Consider the following 21,625-nt stretch of genomic DNA (forward strand, 5'->3'; position numbering starts at 1 on the left):
ACGATAGCCACAAAGGGAAGACCGGAACTTCCTTTGCCATTCCGAGCGTCCTCCCAGTCCTCCTGTCCTGTGCCTGTGTTAGTCGTCCGTGTTTTCTCCGCATACGAGCTTCCCTCCGCCCCCCTCTAGGGGTCGATCAGACGCGTGACCATTGTTCACACTCCCGACTACCGGGACTGCCGAAAGATGGAGAAATTGGAGATCGCGTATAGGAGATGTGGTAGATGTGGGTTCTGATCCAACAACAAACGGGGCTAAAAACACGCCCTTCGTGTGAAATCTGACGAGGAACACCGACTAATGCCACCGGATCTCAATTTTGGGTTTTATTGGTTCCCTGCGCTACGGCTATCGGGGTCGGGGGCTTTGATGATTCCTGACCTCTGGCCTCTGTCCAGGTATCAAGCTTGGAGTCATAGTTACCTGAGTAGTACGAGTAGGACTTGGCTACCTGCCTCCTGAGTGCCTAGGTACCAGGTAAAGTACCTAGTGTGTCGGTATGTCATGGCATGGGGACGGACGGATGTCGGCGTGCGGTATGTGGGCAGATCACCGAGCATTTCCTGCCTCTATGGGATCATGGATGATGGATATATTGTGGCATATCCCATATCATATGTCCACTCATGGGCATAGAGGGACAGGTTATCCACTCATGCGTGCAACGTACAAATCCATACCTCTGATATCCGGAGAGGAAGACTGAGACTCGGTGGTCGGGACAATCTCTTCACACTTCTTGGAGACGCCCACTGACTGTCTTGAATTCTTCCGCGGAATTGTGGAGGTATATACTCCGTTCAACGTGTCCATGGAACATCCTTCACCGTCGACTGTAAGGAAGTAACATTGGTGTTGGGTCAGGGACTGATAGGTCAAGACCATGACGGATCTTGTCCATATCGGGAGTCGGGATTGGCCTGAGGAGCAGAATGAGCAGAGCTCGCACGGGTGTATGTTTGTGTTTTTTTTTTCTTGGCCCCGAGCCCTGGTGGTTGAATATAATTACTTAGCAGCAGTTTAGTACCGGTGCCTATCGAGATCCAATGCGAAGACAAAGCCACCATTCCGGAGGTCCCGTCTCCCAAGGCTTCATACACCAACCAGCTTGACGAAAAGCATATTTCACGACAGGGAGAAGCTGGCACAGACCCTGCAACGAAGGTACCAGTTGACACTCCCCAAGGACAAGAAAATGGACCGGATCACGTCGATATTGACGTTGCCCCAATACCGCCTCCAGACGTCGGCCTCCAACCGTGGCTGCAAGTCATCGCCGGGCACTTTCTCATGTTCAACAGCTGGGGCCTGGTGGTCTCGTACGGCTCCTTCCAGACATACTATACCACCGAGATAGACCACAGCGGCAATTACCCTCTGCAAAGTGCGTCCAAGAACGCCTCGGCCATCGCCTGGATCGGTTCCATCCAGAATACCCTCTTGTTGGTGGGTGGTGCGCTCGGGGGCAAGTACTTTGACGCCGGGTACTTTCGCCAGATGCTCGGCCTGGGCACATTTCTCGTCGTCTTCGGGACCCTGATGACCAGCCTGGTCAAGGAGTACTATCAGGCGGTGCTGGCGCAGGGCGTCTGTGTCGGCTTGGGCATGGGGATGTTGTTGGTCCCGAGCGTGGCGTTGCCGAGTACCTGGTTCCACAAACGCAGAGGACTGGCTGTCGGGATCGTGAGTTCTGGTGCCTCGTTGGGTGGGATCGTCATCCCCATTGGACTGCGGCACAGTATCTCGTCCGTGGGATTCGGGTGGGCGGTGCGCATCCTCGCCCTCATGTCGCTGGTCACCCTGCTGGTGAGCAACCTGTTGATACGGCAGCGGTTGCCTCCCCGACCGGCAAAGGGGGCGCGATTCATCGAGTATCAAGCTTTGAGGGAACAGCGCGAGTTCGCTCTCTGGACCACCGGCCAGTTCGTCACGTACTTTGGGTTTTTCGGCTTCTACAACTACGTCGAAGCCTGGGCTGAGTCGATCGGGCTGAACCGCAACCCTGCAGGCGGTGGATTCCCACTTGAGTACTTGCTGCCGGTGCTGAACGCCGCGAGCATATTGGGTCGTCTGATCCCGTGCTTTATCGCAGATTACACGGGGCCGTTGAACATCCAGGGTCCCTCGCTCTTTGTGACCGCCCTGCTCGTCTTCGTCTGGATCCCATGCCGCACACTCGGCGGCCTCCTCGCCATCACCGTTCTGTACGGGTTCTTCTCCGGCGCCGTCATCGCCACGCCTCCGGCCGTGGTGGCCAGCATGACGGAAGACCTGCGCCGGTTTGGCGGGAGAATGGGCGTCATGTTTTTGACCATGGCGTGTTCGTCGCTCGTCGGACCGCCCGTCATGGGTGCCATCATCGAGATGCACGGCGGGTCGTACGATGCCGCCAAGGTGTACGCGGGCGCTATGATCATGGGCGGCACAGTGTTTGTGTGGCTGTCGAGGTTGTCCAAGACTGGGTTTAGAGTCGTCGTCAAGGCTTGAATGGACGAGGTTCCGCATATACAGCCGACACTTTTCTACATCGGGTCCGAGCGCAACCCCGGGAAGGGAAAGTCGGCTGCTTGTCTTGATGGAGCAGTTTTCTATCACACCAAAACGCGTCGAGAGATGTTTTGAAGACTCCAGCCTGGGTACAGAATGACGATGTAAAACAAGAGCGGTGTCCAAACTCGTGGTCGAGTCTTGGTTTGGTATCTAAAATCCAAAATCTGATTGCGTCCCACACCTTGCAGGGCTGGGTCTATAGCGCACGAATAGGAAACCGTGCAAGTCTGTGCTTTTTGAGTAAAAAGACCAATGAACCCCCCGACAGGGTACAACTTGAGCTCAGGCCCAGGTTGGACTTTTGCATTTGACGTCGCAAAATCTTGCCATTGTCCGGACTGACGATGTTAAGGCAGGATGGCAAGCGCTTTGTCGATGTCGGGGCTGGTCACTTGGGCCATTTGTATGCACTGGGCAGTGGCATTATGGTGTGATATCATACACTGGATGGCATCAATCAGTTCCCTCGTCATGATAATCGCCAAACTGAACAAGGGAAGAAAGGGGTTTCTACTCACGGCTTTGGGTCGACCGGTCGTTCAGCTGGTAAAGCTCAAATATCCGCAGAGGTCACGATTGCTCGTGGCTGGGGGGAGATTGAAGGGTGCTTTGAAAGATGTCATGGCAAGTTCAGATCCCGTCTGAATGAGACGATGGATGTTGACCAAACACCCATGCTGGCCTTCGAGGAGGAAACCCTGCTAAGCGGATTCCAGCATCTTGTGCTGCAGTCGTCTCCAGTCTCTCTGTGGATTCTGAGTCTTTGGGAAATGCTGAGTAGCTGATTCAGGGGACTGGATCCTACGATTTTCTATGACTTGCTTGTCTCTGATCTTTCCTTCCCTCTGTTTTTCTCCCCTTTCTAATTCCTCCACCAGTTTTTCCCACCTAGAGACGGTACCCCGGCTCTCTTGAGACAATTATAGAAAGGTACTGCGAGCCAGAGAGCTGCTACCTAGGTACCAAGAGAGCGACAACTACTCCGTACTGTACGTGTTCCCCACCGGAACTATACCGCAAGTGGCAAAGGGAAGCTGACATAACCTGCCTAAAGAAGCTAGGGACTGTGACAACTACTACAGGCAGACCCTCCAAGTCACCAAGGCAATAGTTTGTGGCGATCCACGATTCATTTCCTGGCTTGTCTGTACACCCTCTGTGCGACTTCAAAGACTGTCCGACTGCAAGTTCAAGTATGGGAAAGATCTATTCACTTGTCATGTGACGTCACGTGGTGTGGTGTAGGGACGCGTTCAGCTCTCATTTCAACGCAACTGGGAGCTGAAAAGGCACTTGTCCAACACGACTTCTACTTGCACTTTTTCATCAATATTCTTATTGTCCAAGTGTAGTAAGAAGATCTAAGTTGCCAGCTCGACTGCCCAGCACGCGCTTACGTACAGCAACCACCAAGGAACTCTAAAGTATTGGCGCTTCTTGGGGACTTGGGAATTTGGTTGACAAATAAAACTTACAAAGAACACCACGCCCTATTTCTTTCCCTTCAAAATCCTTCGACGAGAGGCACAATACCGCACAGCATAGCTCGGCAAAAGAGTTTTCTCGATAGATATGAAGTCACCGATCCCGGACTACCTGAATATTTTGTTGGAGAAGGTCCGACCAAACGAAGATGGCGCCCCGGCTCAATACATCAAGACGCTGGCAAATGCAGACACATCCAAGCTCGCCGTGGCGCTCGTCATGGTAGATGGCAACGTCTACTCAGCCGGGGACGACCAAGTGGAGTTTTCGATCCAGTCCATCTCAAAGGCCTTTGTCTACGCCATCGCAATCGAGGATGCTGGGCTGGAACATGTGCTGGAGCGGATCGGCGTCGAGCCGTCCGGCGATGCCTTTAACAAATTATCACTACATAAGGGTAACAACCGACCGATGAACCCCATGATCAATGCCGGAGCTATTGCGGCGCATTCACTCGTGGTCCACCCCAATGCCACGGCGGAGGAGAGAGTCGACCGCATCCTCAAAACTCTGTCCAGGCTAGCGGGCCGACAGCTTTATGTGGATGAGGAGGTGTACGAGGCCGAGCTTGAGGATGCCGACCGCAATATGGGGATCGGGTACATGCTGAAGGCGGCGGGGATCATCTCGTGCAAACCCGCCGAGGTCGTCAAGGGCTATATCCGCCAATGCTCCGTCAACGTCAACGTCCGCGATTTGGCCATGATGGCAGCAACCCTCTGCAACGCCGGGGTGAACCCCGTCACGGGCGAAACCATCATGCCCGCAGACAGTGTCCGCCAGGTGCTTTCCGTCATGACGACATGCGGCATGTACGACGCCGCGGGCGACTGGGTGTCCCGCGTCGGGATCCCAGCCAAGAGCGGCGTTGCCGGCGGCATCATCGGCGCCCTGCCGGGACAGGTCGGGATCGCCGCCTTCTCGCCGAAGCTGAACGACCGTGGCAACAGCGTGCGCGCCGTGGCGCTCTTTGAGCAATTATCCCGCGACATGGGCTTCCACATGATGGACGTCAGCCAAGTCGCGCGCGCCAGCGTGAGCACGTCGGTGGCCAAGATCGTCGCGGGCCAGGAAGAACCCCACCACCCCAACTGCGACCGACGCGTGGTCATCTTTGCCCTCCGCGGCGCCGTCCGCTTCGCCGGCTCCGAGCGCCTCACGCGCGCCATCGTGCGCGAACTCGGCGACCCGGACCCCAAGGACCCCGGGTCCGGCGCGCACCAGGACGCGTGCGCCATTGTGATTTCTCTGAGAGACGCCTTCTCGCTCAACCGCGTCGCCCGCCGCGTCATCCACGAGAGTATCAAGCGGTTAGTCCTCGAGGGGAAGAACGTCGTGGTGCTCGATCCCAGCGACGTCTTGCAGATGGATCTGGACAGTCTTCCACCCGGTCCGGGTCAACGTCCCCACATCGTCAGCAATGAAAAGGAGGCGAGAGAGTTCATTGGCGGGAGAGGCTGTTCGGCCGTTGCGCAATCAGATAATTGGTAGGGACGGAGGCACCTGGATATCCTTTTACTGGAGATATGGAGTACAGGGGTTAGGAATCCAGGCCTAGACTCCAGAACTATCTGCAGGTACAAAAGTGAGAGATGAATTGGAACGGATGTCGGCGAGTTGTTTGTCTCGCAAGACCAAAAAGCCAACAAGGCAGGCATGGATATCACTCTGAGTCGAGTCAACAAACCTCTACAAATATGAGACTGATGACAATCCGATACAACGTCCTACGCTCTCGTATGGCTCGACGTGTGACATACCCCATTATCGGCTGGGCTGGGTAGGACGAAAGAAAAAAAAAGTAATGGTCATCAAAGTCAGACAACAGTGGGCAACAATTGTCAGTGACCTTGCAAGAATATACCAGTGTATATCCCATCCCTCACGAGGACGTTTGGCGGTGATGGAGACACAGACAAACCGCCTAGCCGAGTTTCTCTCCTCTTTCGTCCCTTCTTATCCCATGTCACATAGTGCCCTAGACCCTTTACAAAAACAACAAGGAAAAATCCAGCCCCTCCATCTTGGTCTCTGTGCCATATTTCACAAACATCAAGAGTGCAGGAGGTCGTTGCGTGTGACGACCCATGAATCCCCTTCGGCCGACCTTTTCCCATGGGGGGTCGCGGCCCAGCCTGGCCCAACGTTGGCTTAGCCTCACTAGCCTCCACACTTCCCAAACGCTTCTGTTCACGTTCAGAGCTACTGACCTCTACCAGACCATCTCGTAAACCGAGCTGACCCGGCAAATAGAATCTTCCTGTGTGTGTGTGTGTGTGTGTGTGTGTGTGTGTGTGTGTGTGTGTGTCTGACAACGATGGGCGAAAGATTGGGGTGGCATCAAATCCGGGCCAGCTGGACGTGGTTGGTTGGTTCAGTGTCAGAGGACAATCCCCCCAGACAATTCTTCGAAAGGCGCACACCAGCGGAGCTGAATACAATTCTAGACTCTCCTCTGGACCCTCAGTCGATCGTTGAGCTGGAGTGGTCCTCGCTGCTGCATGTTGTACCCCGCATATTGCATGTTCAGGCCCGGTAAGTTGTTGACAACCTTTCACATTGAGGGTGCCTCGCTGACAAGCTGAATGTCGTGAGAGTCGTGCCCAGACCGTTCCGTGAGGCTTGCCTGCCTTGCAGAGAGCTGAATACAAGCAAACACACGGGAGAAGTGCAGCACGTTTTGTTCATAGGCCGGCCACTCCCAACGCTCGCTTCAGCCAGCCTCGCGATCAGCAAATGTGACTGATGGTGGTCTAGAACTTCCATTCTGTCATCACGGGACAGGTGGAAGCAACGCAGCTGAATGATGGAGAAAAGGATCAACAGGAATTTAAAAAGGAGGTCAGAAGTCCCGCTGATTTTCAATTCGAGCTCTCACGCACGCCTCATGCTCGATTGCCCCGACGGCCAATATGACGTCCATCGACGATCTCGCCAGGCGCTTGGAACAGATCGACAGTAACTTTGACAAAGACACCCAACTCAAGGGCCAGTCGTTTGACAAGACGGAGAATAACAGCTTCGGGGTCCCAGACTCGACCGATTTCACAGTCTTCCTCTCCTTCGAACCCCAGTGGCCGGACAAAGTCCCTGGCAATTCGGCCGACGATGCCCCGACCAAGTTTCCGAGCCCGCTGCAAAGAGCCTTCAAGCAGGTCCTGAAGGCTGGCCTAGACACCGATAAGAAAAAGTGCTTCATTGACCTCGCGACCTTGTTCGACCTCACGACCCCGAGCCCTCCGAGCGGTTTCTTCACAGAAGGTGGCCAAGAGAGCGTCGCAAGCGCCTTGCTAAGCGCGGTGGACGAGATCGATCCGGAAGTGCAACCCGTCATTCGCATCGTCTGCGGTGAGTGGAGTGACGACGCTCCCAGCAAATGGGAGGAAGATGGCAAGTGGAGGAAGACTTTCGAGGAGATCTTCTGGGACGGTCAGGGCAAGTCACGTCTCAAGAAGAACAAGAAAGCCATCGTGTGTGTTGGCTACTATCGTCCCATTCTTGCGACGGTCAACAAAGAAGGGTCAGTTACAAGTTCCACAGCTGCCGGCGCAATGCGCAAATAAAAACTGACCGCAAATTCATAGGACATACGCTCCTACAGAGCAATGGTTGAAGGACAGGCTCGGCGACGTTACAAACCTGGTCAAACAACTGAACTCTTTCGTGACTGGTCTCCCGAACACCGAAAGGTTGACCAGTGCCATGCAGAAATTTGATGCAGCATCATACCTTACTACTTTGATAAAGTCCGGCTATCTCCAGAAACATATCAGTTGGAACCACGGGAAGGTCCTTGCTGTCAACGGTAAGACAATGATGACGGGCGGTGGAAACTACTGGAATTGTTACAAGGGTGATCAGCACGATATCATTGATCAACAAGCAAAGGTGACTGGTGAGGCTGCTATCTCTGCGCATCGATGGGCAGACTACTTCTGGGAGTTAGTCGTCTTCACTGTCAGCTCCGATCTGCATCGCTAAATGGACAATCTAGCTACCTCAATAACATACCAGGCTCGGACAGCCAGTCGTTTCGGCGAAGCGCCAACCTCAGCGAGCCTCCCAAGTGGACAGAAGCGGTCGCACCACGCTTACCGACCTTCGCAAAAGACATTCGGTACGGGAATAAGAAAGTTTTGACCGTCTCAAGAATTGGTGACTGGCATGGCAAGATGAAGGGTGTAGCATATCCCATTGGCATCGTCGACGCGCTACGCGACGCCCTCTTGAATGGTGTATACTTGTACTTCCACAATGGAGGGCCGCGACAGCAGGGAGCCATGACGATTCTCACCTATGCGATATTGACTGAGGACGGCGAAGCGCTCAGGAGATTGACTGAAGCGGCCACTAACATCAAGCGCGGCGTCGGTGGCGCGGTCCTCGACTGGTTTGCGTCCTTGACCAGACCCGAGCCAAGTTTGGAAAAACAGGGTAGCTTCAATCCCTATCAAACGCTCAACGTGAACCCCAACGCATGGGCGAGCCGGTTCGCTCGGGTCTGCGCTATTGCCAATGCCAAAGAGAGCGTTATCCTTTGTCAGCACCGTCTGGCATGTCCACCCTACGCTGGAGAAAAAGTCACTAATTTACTCAATGAGAAATGGAGGTTGCAAGATCCAAATAAATGGGACGGGTATCTCTGGCCGTTTGGTAGGACCCTATCCCTTCTACCCCATTTCCAGTGGAAACAGACCTAACATCTCACAGATCTGCTAATTGCGTTCGGCTATGCTCTGGCCAGAACCAGAAATACCAAGACCGGATCAGCAAAAATCACCATCGTGCTGGCGACCCATTGTCAGGACGGAACCCGAGGCGATTGGGAGGACAAAGCGTCCATCGGCGACCTGAAGAAAAAGCTTAAGGTGGTTATGAGAGGTATGGCCCACCTGAATAGTTTCACCAGGCTCGTCCCGAGCTTCTTTACGAATGCAGCGGCAGCAGCCGATGTCTTCACCCACGTCGATCCAGTGCCAGAGAACTTGATTGACAAGGTTGTTGACGAGCGCTTCATTGTCAAACGAGCACTGGGAAATATCAAGTGGTATTACAACCACTGCAAGATCGTCTGCGTGGACGGCAGATTACTGTATGTTGGAAGCGACAACGCCTATCCTTCGTTCAATGAGGAGCATGGGGTGTGGATAGAAGACGCAGCCGAGGTGGACTCCTGGAAGAAGAAATTTTGGAACGGAATGGAAGCAAGAGCCGTTGTGCCAACCGATGAGCCGGAAAAGTAAGTGAAAGTCCCAAGGATGACTTTCGAGGTTCTGGGAGAATGCAGAAGGCCATGCTTAGCGCTCAAGGTCGAGGTTGATCTTACGCAGCATCTTTTCGAGTGACATGATCCTATGTTAGCTTCAATTGATTTTTCCCGTTATGAAGGATTCAATTAATGCGTGCGTGTCGTGCGAGCAACTGCGAATAGTAAAAGCGACAAGAGTGAGCGGCCAGGTAATGGTGGAGGATATGTACCAGTGGCAACATACAATTCTAGAGTTCTTGTGTCAAGTAGATACATGATATATGGTGGAACCGGTGATGCCACGGCACATCACGCCGACAATCTCATTTCCGGATTGATGACCACCAAAAAGTGCGACACGTTGCCAAGGGAAGTCGCTGCCCCTCGCTTCGTGAGGCTGTTTGACACTCGCGCGGACCCCGGTTAGTTGTGAGTGCCAAAGCGATTTGGCGCAGGCAGCGACTGGTTCGCTCGGCTAGGCAGCAGCAGCATGGCAAATCCGCTTGGGTGAGGTGTGTTATTAGCTATTGCTGTGGCCTAATATTGTCGAGGATTAGATGGTAGAATCGCGGAGTCCGAGTTTTTCCGCTCCGAGACCAAATACAAGTACAAGAGCCCCCCTTGAACACAGAGATTCTCACAGGACCCGAGCACCTTGCAGAGAAAAGGAAGATAAGGGTTCCCGGACCGACAACCTGAACCAGTGTGAACCATTGTGCAAGTAGAGAACAGGGTATTCAAGTGGGCCACCCGCCTCATACCAGATCTTGATCGGTCCCCGCTGGACCTCCCAGAGCAGTTCAAGTGAGTTGCAGAGTATCAAGTACCTCTGTAGGGAGTCAATCCAACAGGGTCGAAACAGCCTCGCTATACCCTCGCTATACCTTCGTGGATACAAGGGTGATCCAGGCGACCGGTCTGCAAGGAAGACCAGTTCACCAACCATGGCCGCCAATAATGCAAAGCCAACCCCAGAATTCACATTCACCACAGACCCGGCGGTATCGTCCTTCATGGTCCCGTACCAGAAATATATCGCCGACCAGGCCACACGCTCAGGGATCCCAGATTACCAATACGTCGCCGTGGGGGCTCTTGTCTTTTGTCGCTTTCCCGCCTCGATTTCCACTGTCAGCACCAACGCCAACTACACCGTCGACACAGTAGTCGACACCCACACCGCCGCCGCCGACCACCACAGCAACGGAACCCGGTCTCTCCGCGTCCTCCTCGTCCAGCGCGCCGCGCACGACTCGGCCCCCCTGCGCTGGGAAGCCCCCGGCGGGGCATGCGACCCCGAGGACACGAGCATTCTGCACGCTGTCGCGCGCGAACTGTGGGAAGAGGCCGGACTCGTGGCGAAGCGTATCGGGCCCCTCATCGCGCCGGGCCACGTCTTTGTCACGCGCGGCGGGAAGAGGGTGTGTAAGTTTGAGTTCTTGGTCGATGTTGTCGGTGGCCGTGTCAACGACGTCGAAGACGACGACGGCCGGCGAAAGGACGGAGATGGAAAAGGGAGTGGGATTTCTCCTAGAATACCACAGGTAAAGCTAGATCCCAACGAGCATGTCAATTACGTGTGGGCTACAGAGGAAGAGTGTCGCGAGGGCAGGACGATAGTGGGGGAAATAGAATTGGCGTTCACAACGCGGCAGCAAAAGGTCACTTTGCTCGAAGCGTTTAAGGTCCGACGCGAATTGGATGGAATTAAATGACTAACAAACTTGCGCGTTATTACATCCCATATTATTGAATGCCTGGCTGAGTACCACCTATTGAGGTTTACTATTGCTTTGTCTGGTTGACTGTTGAATCCCACACGAGAACTCCATGCACAACTTCCTGCATCCAAACCACAAAGATCGTGTTTTATGTCGTCGCTTTGTTCGGACATCATGCTGAAGTAGGCACAGGTCTGCGATCCAAGCTCGTCCGGCCACTGTGGTGCGTGCCATGGGTCACTGCCGGCGGAGGGTCCCTCACAGATGAAGCGCCAGTGCCGTAGCCGTTCGTGGTTCCATTTGTGGGATAGAGCCCAGCATCACGCTCCACATCTCTGTCATTCTTGTGAAGATATCGATCCTGCTGCACTGCACTCGTATCAAACCCTGCCGCCTGTCCCCTGAGGCCATGGGCAGCATCAAAGGGTGCACCTCCATAATGCTCTCCGTATCCCCATCCAGCTTGTCTAGTGAAGACTGCAGTTTCAAATCCTCCTGCACCAGCAGCACCTGCACCGTAGGAAAAGGGTGTATGACGAGTCAAGGGGATGTGGTTGAATCGGAAGTCCCAGACCGAGGCATAGACCATGCGATAGCTCGAGATGGCAAAGATGGAGCCAATGACCGCGCCGGCCAAGACATCATACCAGTTGTGAAATTCGTCAATAGTCAGTGCACCACCAATCAGGCAGGCTCCGAGCAGGGGTGCATAAGTTACAATGAGTTTCCAGAATGCAGGGTGGTGGTTGCTGAAGACCTTGAGTTTGGCGTTGAGGTAAAAGTAGAGATAGACGAAGCCGCCAAACGCGGCGGTAGTGTGGCCAGATGGCATGGACTCGAGTGAGTCGTCAATCTGGTCAACATCTCCCCTGCAGATGTTTCTCTGGAACATGATATTCTCGAAACCTCGGCCAGGGTGCGCCGCCATCAGCGCCGGGTCTGGGTCACAAACGGCCAAGAAATGAGGTCGCAATCCGCCAATCAGCCATTTGATAAACACTTGAAATACCGCCGCTCCGATCAGGGAGTACAAGAGACCAATAACGGCATTGTTAACATCCCAGAAAGAGCGAATGCGAATCTGCATGCACAGGATGATGAAGATTGGAATCAAGGAGGCAAGAAGGGCCGCGAGCCAGATTGGGACGATTTCATGACGTAGAGGATAGGCGAACTCGGGATAGACAATTTCTCCATCGGCAAAGGTCACTGGGAATGAGCGGCTAGGAGCAGGTTTGGCTTCGTAGACTCCGAGGCCAACGGCACCCATGGCAGCCATGGTCAAGATATCCACCCATGTGAATTTCAGCCTGCCTCTGTCAGATCTTCTGAGACACGGTATGGAGGAGAGAGGACTTACCATTGCCCGAAGCTTGGTCTGCGGTTGAAGTCGCCAGAGTCAATGTCAAAGACGGGCCGGTGATTTCGTTTTTCATGACGAAGAGCATGATCATTCTTGGTATGGCCATTTGAAGCTGGATTGTTGGTTCGTCGTGAAAAGAAGCCCATCTTGAGCGTCCAAGGTATCACGTATGAGGGGGAAGGGGTGATGATTGACTAAGAGGACCACAGAGCAGAAGGGCAAGGCTGAAGAACAGAGTTGAGGGAAAGATAGAGAGGGGAAATGATACCGCTCCTGGCGACGAGCAACTGCAGACGTTCAATACCGAACCTGCTCAATCTCAGTGAGGAGGAGGAAGTGTTGAGGAGAAGTGAGGTGAAAATGAAGTATTTCAACTCGCCTCCTACTCGAATGACGCAGTAAAAATTGTGTGGACATGTTAGTGGATGTCATTCCCATACCCAAGTGAGATGCCTTTGCCTTGTTTTTGGACAGCGAGGCACGCAAGATGCCGTCGCTTGCACTAAAACGGGTGACGGTGAGCACACGGAGGTGGAAGTCGGCCATGCAGATCGCAAGTGGACAAGCCAGACAAGCGCAAACTGGGAAATCTTGTGTCGCGCTAATCGACGCTAAGTGGCTTGGCTGACGTTAGGTGTGGCTTGAAATCGCCATGACGCCAGGGATCAACTGTGATGTCTCCTATGGATCGAGATGAGACATACCCATCAGCAACGGCAAACAGAAACGGTGGGAGGGCGCAAAAAGAGTGAGGAGAGAGGGGTATTCCCCGTCCTCATGGCCCGGTCTGATACACAGAGTGACAGACAAGCAACTCCAAGCTCCGGTCAAGCTTTAGTCTCAAGTCCACCAAGTGTGGCGTATGTGGCGTCAGTGGTCAACAGCCACACCCCAGAAGTAAGAAGACGGAGGAGAGGCGAACTCTATTGATATTATGAGTCGAGACGTCAAGAGTACATCAAAAGTAGTACGAGTGGAAACACCATCCATCTCCTTCCTGTCAATAACGCAGCGATCCTGCGGCAACGAGCTCAAGCGCGGGTATAGACACGCATCTTCCTGCCCTCAACAAATGCGCGAGCACCAGTCACCACTTCTCCACGGTAACACCTCTCTCAGCAGTGACGGGTTCAAGCATAAATGGACCAATCCAGCCATTCCCTTCTTTTTGGGGGGTGGGAAAACCTTCATTGCTACAAGCCGAACTTGAGCTGTTTCCGTTCCTGTGAGTCGTGTTGTAATGCCGTCTCCCGGCAGATATGATGCCTTTAGAGGTCCGTGAGAGGTCAATCCCCTTGTTTTATATCTTCTGCTTTGGGCGCCTTCTAGTCCAGCGTGTCGATCCAATTCATGCCTTCAAAAACTTCCATCATTCTGTAGCAGAGTCCGACATCGTCACCCGGATAACCTCCAAATACTTTGATCTGCTCAGCCTCAATCTTGGCAGCTTCACGTCTTTGGACTTTGTCACGGCTTTGCCAGGCAACGTATCGATTGTACCAATGCCTCGAGGCAACGCTAGGATTCGCAAAGCGTGGTTCTCGGAGTACGAAGGATTGGTCGAGGTCTGTCCCTATAGAAGGGGTATAGAGAGAGGGAGAATCTGATCGTGTCGGGAACTCGTCTGGCATCTCAAAGATGGGGTTTAGAGAGGTATGGTTGCGATTGCGAGGGCGAACCCGCCTGCGATTGTGTTTGTGTGCCATTGAAAACTTTGCTGGAAAGGAAGATTGGATGAGCGAGAGAATAGCTGTCGGGAGATCAAGTGAGTGCCAGCGGGACAGGATTTAACGGTAAAACAATCAAAATATGGGAAGGTGGTATGAAGCACGAGAGCGAGGTATATATGCCCGGTCCATGAGCCTTGTGGATGGCAACATAATTGGTACAAGTAAGTTAGCGTGAGTCACATGAGAGATACCTAGATCTGACTCCAAGGAGAAACCAACACAGGTAGTCAGAATGAGGGTAACATGACGACTTGTTGGGTATGCCTGCGTGTCGTCCCTGTCCAAACAGGCACAACTGCCCTTGTGGTGTGAGAGTCATAAATGGAGTGGCGTGTACCAACCGGATGAGAAGGCCGGTTGGGCACCATGAGTCATGACACCAGTGGTGTAGTGGCATGAAATTTCGAGCGACCTGCATCGCGTGACTCGTGGTGACTGCTGAGTGGTGGAGAAGAAAATATTTGAAGACTTGAGTAAGAGTCTAGACCTCAGGAGAAGATTGGTCCTGGTACAAGTATCTTCGTAAAGGATCCGGAACCCCAGGGGCTGCCGTCGGCTGCTGAGGGACGGAATAATGAGGGAAAAGGTCTTGGAACAACGGCTCTTGGCATGGCATTTCGTACGGCGGGCCATTTCAATGCAGGCGCAGTCTGGGCTCAAACGCCAAGAAACTGGGGAAGCAATGGAACAACCGAGGTGTCCGATAGATCCCCAAGATGGCCTTTTGCCGCGGCGATAATCAACCACTCACCACTCCATATCTGCCTCTTATTTAGGATCTGACTTCTGCCCTCTCTGAACAAACCCAGAGCCCAGGAGAATCCAAGACCTGTGGGAAACGACACAAAGACCAAGAAGCAGCCATGACTTCTTCAGCAGACCTCCGAATTCCCTCGCTCTTCGATGTCAGCAACCATGTGGTACTGGTCACCGGAGGAGCAACTGGACTCGGCGAGATGGCAGCTCAAGGATTCATCCAGAACGGCGCACGGGTCTTCATTGCCAGCCGGAAAGAGTCCGAGTTGAAGAAGACATCGGATCGACTGAACGCCCTGGGCCCTGGCAAGTGCGAGTATATCGTGGCCGACTTGAAGGACAAGGCTGGCTGCGATGGACTTGTCAAAGAAGTGAAGAAGCGAACGGACCGCCTGACAGTGTTGGTCAACAACACGGGTGCTTCGTGGGGAGCTCCGTATGACGACTTCCCCGAGAGCGGATGGGATAAGTTGATGGCCCTGAATGTCAAGTCCATCTTCTACACGACCGTCGGATTGCACGATCTGCTGCTCAAGGGAACCAATGCCGACATGCCCTCGCGTGTCATCAACGTCGCCTCCATGGCCGGGATCCAAACGACCGACGTCACAACAACGGGAGATGGAGGGCTGTCTGCCCCGGGTCACGGCACCTTTAGCTGTATGATGGTCTCTGTGCATGCACATTGGAAAGCGATGCTGACATTTTCAATACAGATGGGCCATCAAAGGCCGCGTGCATCCATCTCAGCAAGCTGCAGGCATCCAAATTGGCCCCATTGAACATCATGGTCAACTGTATCTGCCCGTAAGTTATAAGTTCCCGCGAATTGGTATCGAGCACGCTTATATGCTAAACCATCGTAGGGGCGTCTTCCCCTCCCGGATGACAAACTTTGGCATGGAAAAGTACCTGGACACGCTTCTTGAACGACAACCCACCGGACGAGTGGGCAAGGCATCCGACTTTGCAGGCTTGGTTCTGTTCCTCAGCAGCAAAGCCTCGGCCCATATGACAGGCAATGTGCTTGAGATTGATGGTGGCAGCACACTCACTGGCTGGAGGGCAAAGAAAAGGGATAACAAGATCTAGACTGATAGAATGGATTGAAAAGGAGTGGCACCTTGTCAGCCTCGTCGGATTGCCGTGTTACCATTACTGTCCCTGGCCGATCCAATGTGCGACCAGACCTGAAGCGAAGGACTCTTAAAATATACACTATAGGAGATCAATCGTTATTCATTCGACACAAGAACAACGATTTCCACATTAGAAAGCGCCTATAATGCTTATAATAAAAGCTGTGGATTGTCGTGGAGCCACTGGAGTCAGTGACGTCTGCGGCCTTTTAACTGTAGAAATGCTGCTTGGCGTCCCTAGAGCCCCTGGAATACCCGGAGCCGTGAACCAATTGTTGGTGAGTGGGGGTGCTCTAGGCGTAGGTTGCCCCCCCAAAGACACCCAAAAGTGACGGCTGGGACGGAAGCAACGAAGCCAAAAGCTCTTTTAGTCCTGTTGCTGGCAGCGTTTCAGCACCAGAAGCAAGTTCCTTGTGTCTCGACCCTTCCACCTCCATCTCTTTCTCACATTACTCGTCTCCCCTTCATCCCCCAAACACCTCCTAAAACATTGGGGACCAACAAGTCGGCGACTCCTCCCCCAAAACCAAAACCAAGATGGTGGTCTTGTCCTTCTCGTCCTTCTGGAGGCATTGCACTTGATTGCATTCTTTTTCACCTATTGATTTCACGGCAAATCCCAGACTTGATCACAGCCACACTACCAAACCCAGCCCGGCGTCTCTCTGCGATCGATTCGCCTAACCGCCTCCCCGCCTGCGCCATTTCACCCTGGCTTCTCACCCTGCTGCAACCGCTCATCACCCTCTCGCCACCTCTTGACGTCTTCGTCCTTCCTTCACCTCCTCTCTTCTTACCCATCGTTGAGCTCATTCTTTGAGCGATGCGTTCTGGCGAGAAATCGCTACAATATGACCGACTCGCGATGACCTTTCAAACCTCCATTCATTCGTCCACCGCGCCATTCTCCTCCGATCCGACCTCTGTCCCCTCCTCCTCTCCCTTCGTCGAACAGGATGGCTGGCGAGGACACCCCCCTCTCGCATTCAGACCCCATCCCGATGGCTCACCTACCTCGATTGTCATAAATATCAATGATGGCGGCGCAACTGGCCGTGGCATCCTTATCGGGTTATTATCTGCGTTTGGTTCCGCGGGTGTTGTGGTACTTGTTCTTTCGATTTTCTTTTTCTTCAGATATACCTCTCGCGGCCGCATTCTGTTGGATCGGATAGGCCGGCCTGGCGAATTTGACGATGAGCAAGCGTTTGCGCAGGAAGAGGCCGAGGCCTTGGAGACGATGGACGAATTGCAGAGGGCCGAGTATTTGAGGGCAAAAGGTATGTACTCAGTTACTCTCATATTCGTCATCGCGCCATATTCTAACAGCGAAACAGCATTTATACAAGCGAATCCTCCAGAATCCGTACAAACCGATATATCATTGTCACAATTCCTGGCGATTCAGGAGAAAGGTGTTTCGGCGTGGGAGTTCGAGCCAGAACTGGAAATCGCCAACTGCTTCGTCGAAGCAAGGACCGAAATCGAGTTCTTCGATTCAGAGTGCAGTGTACAGAGCAATCTGCCTGTACCAAAGCAAAATGAAGTATATTACTGGGAGGCTAAGATCTACGATAAGCCTGAGAATAGCCTGATCAGCATCGGTATGACCACGAAACCGTACCCTCTGTTCAGATTGCCTGGTAAGTTACCTTGTTCGTGGTACTTTTGCAAATCACTGTACTAACAGACAAGGTTTGCATAAAACGTCGGTGGCATATCTTTCTACGGGACATCGACGCTACAACCAACCGTTTTCCGCCAGCACGTATGGTCCGCCCTATGTACAAGGAGATGTGATTGGGGTAGGATACCGACCTCGAACCGGGAGTATATTTTTCACACGCAATGGGAAAAAGCTAGACGAGATTGCGCACAACCTAAAGACCCAGAACTTCTTCCCGACTGTGGGCGCAAATGGACCCTGCCATGTTCATGTGAATTTTGGTCAGATGGGCTTTGTCTTCATCGAGGCAAATGTCAAAAAATGGGGATTGGCGCCGATGACAGGAAGCCTTGCACCACCTCCACCTTATGGGAGCGAGCAAGGTAGCATCCTGCTCGAGACCGGGAGAGAGGGAACGCGGCAGTCACCATATGAGCCCGGACATTCAAGAACACGCAGTGGTCTGGCGAGGCTTGGTCTTCCAGCTGGCAACCCTGGCCCCGTTCGTTCAGCCACGGATATATCATTGGCCCAACTGGCGCATATATCGACCCATGACGTTCCCAGCCAGGGCAACGCGCTTCTGGACATCGCAGATATACAGAATCAGCCTGTGGAGAATACTCCTGCTGGACAGCAGATTATACCGCCCCCCGAGTATAGCAGCCCTCCAGGGAGCCGGAGGTCAAGTGGTGACGGCGACGAAGACGAAAGACAAGAGCTGTTGCGTGATCGCACCGGAGGACCGCCCATTCCCACCTACGATGTTGCTGTAGGCGAAGCGGCAGGACCCAGCCATACATGACGAGATACCCCTGAGCATGAAATAAATATCCTTTATGACTATGAGTGTAAATACATACGGCATGGATTGTTTTGTTCTGGTTAGCAAGCAGCGAGGCTCAGTTTCCAAGAGAGTGTTCAATATGTAGGGCTGAGTTTTCTGTCGCACGATTTGCTTACGAAGATTGCCTACAAGGTACTCGGTACCTCGTACACCTCGACCTGTCGGTTCCTGTGCGCTGTACAAGGTGCCCGTAGGTGTGGATCCTCCTGCATGGCGACCCCCGGCATGGCCAGAACAATTCTAAGAACTGGCGGGAGTTGCATGCTCGATTATGAAAGAAATTCGTCATGCACGAGCTTCTGGAGAAACGATGCTGGCCACTCACTAGCCAATCGACAGGATATGCCTTCTTATTAGGGATCCCCGACCGTTGAGGCCGCCTGCACGCGTTCGGTTGGCATTCAAACCTCGTATTCAGTTCCGTCCTAAAAACCCCCTTGGGGCCATGACCAATTACTCTTTTTTAGGGAGAGTAGCTGAGGAATGCAATGTCCCCTGCCTCCTGGTAATCACCACCTCTCATCCTCTACCGTCCCCGAGCATAAATTACAAGAATGACGCAGCCGCTGGCGTCTCTCCTCACAAAATGCGGGATGTAAGAAGTTGACAAACTGAACTATTGGCATGAACATGCTTTTTCCACTCTTATTTGACTTTTGCGTATTGTTTGTTGCTGGAATGTAACATTCGTCTATCCTTATCATTGTCACGTCGATCCTGTGCTCTGATAGCCGGTCTGAATCTGGAACATACCTCGCTAGACAATGCCTGCGTCGAAGGTTACTGCTGCACAGATTCCAACGCTCGTAACCTCCTTACATCTGCTACGGGCAATGAGAACCGTCTTGAGTAATTGATGAGTTGACATTCGCGGAGAACGACAACTTGCTTCCCTCCAGGATTTGACCCCCCCCTTGGTCCAACTGATCTTCATCCTCACTCCACCTGTTCTCCCGCCCGTTTCGGCCTCAGTCTGAAGCAGCTACCCGAGACCCCTCCCGAAACTTGACTCAACCCGGACCAGACCGAGATCGAAGGGATTTGAGGACAGAGAACAAAGACATTGTGAGGCAAGTCACCGCAGCACAAAGAGTGGGACGCGGGAAACAATCAAACGAAGACCTGTGCAGGAAAGACAAAAGCCCTCGATGCGTGGGAAGCATGCCTCACACGATGCAGGCCCAGAGCCTCGCGAACTGGGCAATAAAGAAGAGGCGTCTTTTCAGGTGATAGTGCTGGGGTCTACCGGTGGACCTCGCGAGGACAATATCACAGGAATGTTGGTGAGGGCGCCTCAGTCGGAATGGCGCAAGAGTTCCATGATCGCAGTTGATGCTGGGGCGCACTTGTCCAGCATGATCCGCATCCTTCAGAGAGAAATGCCGTTGATGTCTGAGAAAGTACCGCCAAAGGGATACTCGCAACTATTGGAAAAGGGACCTTTTGCAGGCCTTCGCTTTCCAAACATCAGTGCGAAAGCCAATGCACTCTACATCTTCCGCGAAATCCTCCATGGTTTTCTCATCACGCATCCACATCTGGACCATCTCTCGGGCATGGCCATCAACACTCCGGCGCTCGAATATGGCAGAGAGGCGAAAGCAATTGTGGCTTTGCCCTCCACAATTGAAGCCATCAAGAATCACATTTTCAACGACTGGCTCTGGCCGAACTTGTCGGACGAAGGCAATGGAGTTGGCTTTGTGACCTACAGACGGCTAATCGAAGGCGGAAATCCCAGACTAGGACTGGGTGAGTCTCGAGGCTATGTCAATGTCTGCGATGGGTTGGCAACCAAATGCTGGAGCGTGAGCCACGGCAAATGCCAGAGGAGGTCACACAGTGCGTCCTTCCAGCATGGCGACTCTTTCGGGTATGCGTCCGACTACAACTTTCCCTCTAGGAGACTATCGCGGATATCGGACGATCATGGCTATTTTGCTGCTGTCGCTCAGCAACAATCACAGAATGCCGGTGCCTATCCTCCAGGGCCAGTTCAGACGTCGACTGGTCCAGTAACGCCGGGTGGGCCCCTTGCCTCGAACATCCTGGACAACTGTCATCTCTTTGAGCCAGTCTCGAGTTCTGCATTCTTCATTCGCAACGACGCGACGGGCAACGAGCTGCTCATCTTTGGCGATGTCGAACCCGATTCGGTAAGTCTGTCACCTCGCAACCACATCATCTGGGATGACGCGGCTGGTAAAGTTGCCAGTGGGATGCTTAAAGGCATCTTCATCGAGTGTTCATATGACGACAGTGTACGCAACGAGGATCTTTACGGGCACCTCTGCCCAAGACACTTGGTTGCCGAGCTCACATTTCTGGGCAATTGTGTTATGAGTCGGCGTAAACAAAAGACCTCCTATGATGCTGTTGTCACGGATACCACCCCAGGTAGCCCGATTCCCACCCGACCTGCCGAAGCCTCATCGGTACCGGATCTGATGATACGACAGCCGCCGACACCATCAGAACTGAAGCGCAAACGAAAGCGGGCGGTGAATGGAGATCTCGCCGTTACGCCGGAGGTCTCACGCGCCCACTTCGACGGCTTGCCTTCACCACAACCTATACCCAGCGGGTATGTAGGACATCGATCTGTGTCATCGACGCGCCAAAAGCGCTCACACGAGCCGCGAGAAGGCGACCACGCAGCAATCTCGTCTACTCCAGGACGTGGGCGTAGCGTCACCTTCCAGGCGGACTCGGCCACTACGCCTGTCCAACCTCTAAGTGATCTTGCACTCGCGTCAGCAACAATACCGACAACCCAGAATCACCAACATTCATCTTCCCTCTCAAACATCCAGCGAGAAAGACTCCCCGAACCTCTAAAAGGCGTGACAGTACATATTATTCATGTCAAGGATACGCTGATGGATGGTCCTGCCCCAGGAGATGTGATTCTAGGACAGCTACGAGCTCTGGGTGAGGAGGCAGGGTTAGGATGCGATTTTAATGTGACGAATTGTGGGGACAGTATCTGGGTTTAGCCAGAATGAAATTGCCCTGGGGAATGTAATCAAGAACTATCATGAGATTGCAGCACTGGCTTGGAGTAAAGTCTTTGGGATTCCGATGGCGGCAACGATCATGGCGCTTGGATTGACTGTGGAG

The 21,625-nt window shown here is 53.2% G+C and overlaps 9 protein-coding genes across 9 annotated transcripts; 7 read left to right on the forward strand and 2 right to left on the reverse strand.

Annotated features, from left to right (window-relative positions):
• Nucleotides 1-883: 883 nt before the first annotated feature.
• AYO20_01657 (hypothetical protein) lies at nt 884-2,487 on the forward strand (the record flags this gene model as incomplete). Its single annotated transcript, XM_022639963.1, has 2 exons — nt 884-953; nt 1,025-2,487. The coding sequence occupies 2 exons, from the start codon at nt 884-886 to the stop codon at nt 2,485-2,487; spliced, it is 1,533 nt and encodes a 510-aa protein (XP_022503918.1).
• Nucleotides 2,488-4,122: 1,635 nt separating this feature from the next.
• AYO20_01658 (glutaminase A) lies at nt 4,123-5,526 on the forward strand (the record flags this gene model as incomplete). Its single annotated transcript, XM_022639964.1, has 1 exon — nt 4,123-5,526. The coding sequence occupies one exon, from the start codon at nt 4,123-4,125 to the stop codon at nt 5,524-5,526; it is 1,404 nt and encodes a 467-aa protein (XP_022503919.1).
• A 1,421-nt stretch (nt 5,527-6,947) lies between these two features.
• AYO20_01659 (hypothetical protein) lies at nt 6,948-9,278 on the forward strand (the record flags this gene model as incomplete). Its single annotated transcript, XM_022639965.1, has 4 exons — nt 6,948-7,555; nt 7,620-7,976; nt 8,030-8,688; nt 8,746-9,278. The coding sequence occupies 4 exons, from the start codon at nt 6,948-6,950 to the stop codon at nt 9,276-9,278; spliced, it is 2,157 nt and encodes a 718-aa protein (XP_022503920.1).
• A 949-nt stretch (nt 9,279-10,227) lies between these two features.
• Nucleotides 10,228-10,998, forward strand: AYO20_01660 (hypothetical protein; the record flags this gene model as incomplete). The annotated part of the gene is made up of 1 exon (XM_022639966.1): nt 10,228-10,998. The coding sequence occupies one exon, from the start codon at nt 10,228-10,230 to the stop codon at nt 10,996-10,998; it is 771 nt and encodes a 256-aa protein (XP_022503921.1).
• Nucleotides 10,999-11,176: 178 nt separating this feature from the next.
• Nucleotides 11,177-12,513, reverse strand: AYO20_01661 (hypothetical protein; the record flags this gene model as incomplete). The annotated part of the gene is made up of 2 exons (XM_022639967.1): nt 11,177-12,314; nt 12,365-12,513. The coding sequence occupies 2 exons, from the start codon at nt 12,511-12,513 to the stop codon at nt 11,177-11,179; spliced, it is 1,287 nt and encodes a 428-aa protein (XP_022503922.1).
• Nucleotides 12,514-13,692: 1,179 nt separating this feature from the next.
• Nucleotides 13,693-13,998, reverse strand: AYO20_01662 (hypothetical protein; the record flags this gene model as incomplete). Its single annotated transcript, XM_022639968.1, has 1 exon — nt 13,693-13,998. One exon carries the CDS (start codon nt 13,996-13,998, stop codon nt 13,693-13,695), a length of 306 nt encoding a protein of 101 aa, XP_022503923.1.
• A 962-nt stretch (nt 13,999-14,960) lies between these two features.
• Nucleotides 14,961-15,945, forward strand: AYO20_01663 (hypothetical protein; the record flags this gene model as incomplete). The annotated part of the gene is made up of 3 exons (XM_022639969.1): nt 14,961-15,513; nt 15,570-15,660; nt 15,720-15,945. 3 exons carry the CDS (start codon nt 14,961-14,963, stop codon nt 15,943-15,945), a joined length of 870 nt encoding a protein of 289 aa, XP_022503924.1.
• An 870-nt stretch (nt 15,946-16,815) lies between these two features.
• Nucleotides 16,816-18,463, forward strand: AYO20_01664 (hypothetical protein; the record flags this gene model as incomplete). Its single annotated transcript, XM_022639970.1, has 3 exons — nt 16,816-17,272; nt 17,330-17,635; nt 17,688-18,463. 3 exons carry the CDS (start codon nt 16,816-16,818, stop codon nt 18,461-18,463), a joined length of 1,539 nt encoding a protein of 512 aa, XP_022503925.1.
• Nucleotides 18,464-19,653: 1,190 nt separating this feature from the next.
• Nucleotides 19,654-21,501, forward strand: AYO20_01665 (hypothetical protein; the record flags this gene model as incomplete). Its single annotated transcript, XM_022639971.1, has 1 exon — nt 19,654-21,501. One exon carries the CDS (start codon nt 19,654-19,656, stop codon nt 21,499-21,501), a length of 1,848 nt encoding a protein of 615 aa, XP_022503926.1.
• Nucleotides 21,502-21,625: the final 124 nt, after the last annotated feature.

This window comes from Fonsecaea nubica (genome assembly GCF_001646965.1).
Source record: "Fonsecaea nubica strain CBS 269.64 chromosome Unknown Scaff7, whole genome shotgun sequence".
In the NCBI taxonomy this organism is placed as follows: domain Eukaryota; kingdom Fungi; phylum Ascomycota; class Eurotiomycetes; order Chaetothyriales; family Herpotrichiellaceae; genus Fonsecaea; species Fonsecaea nubica.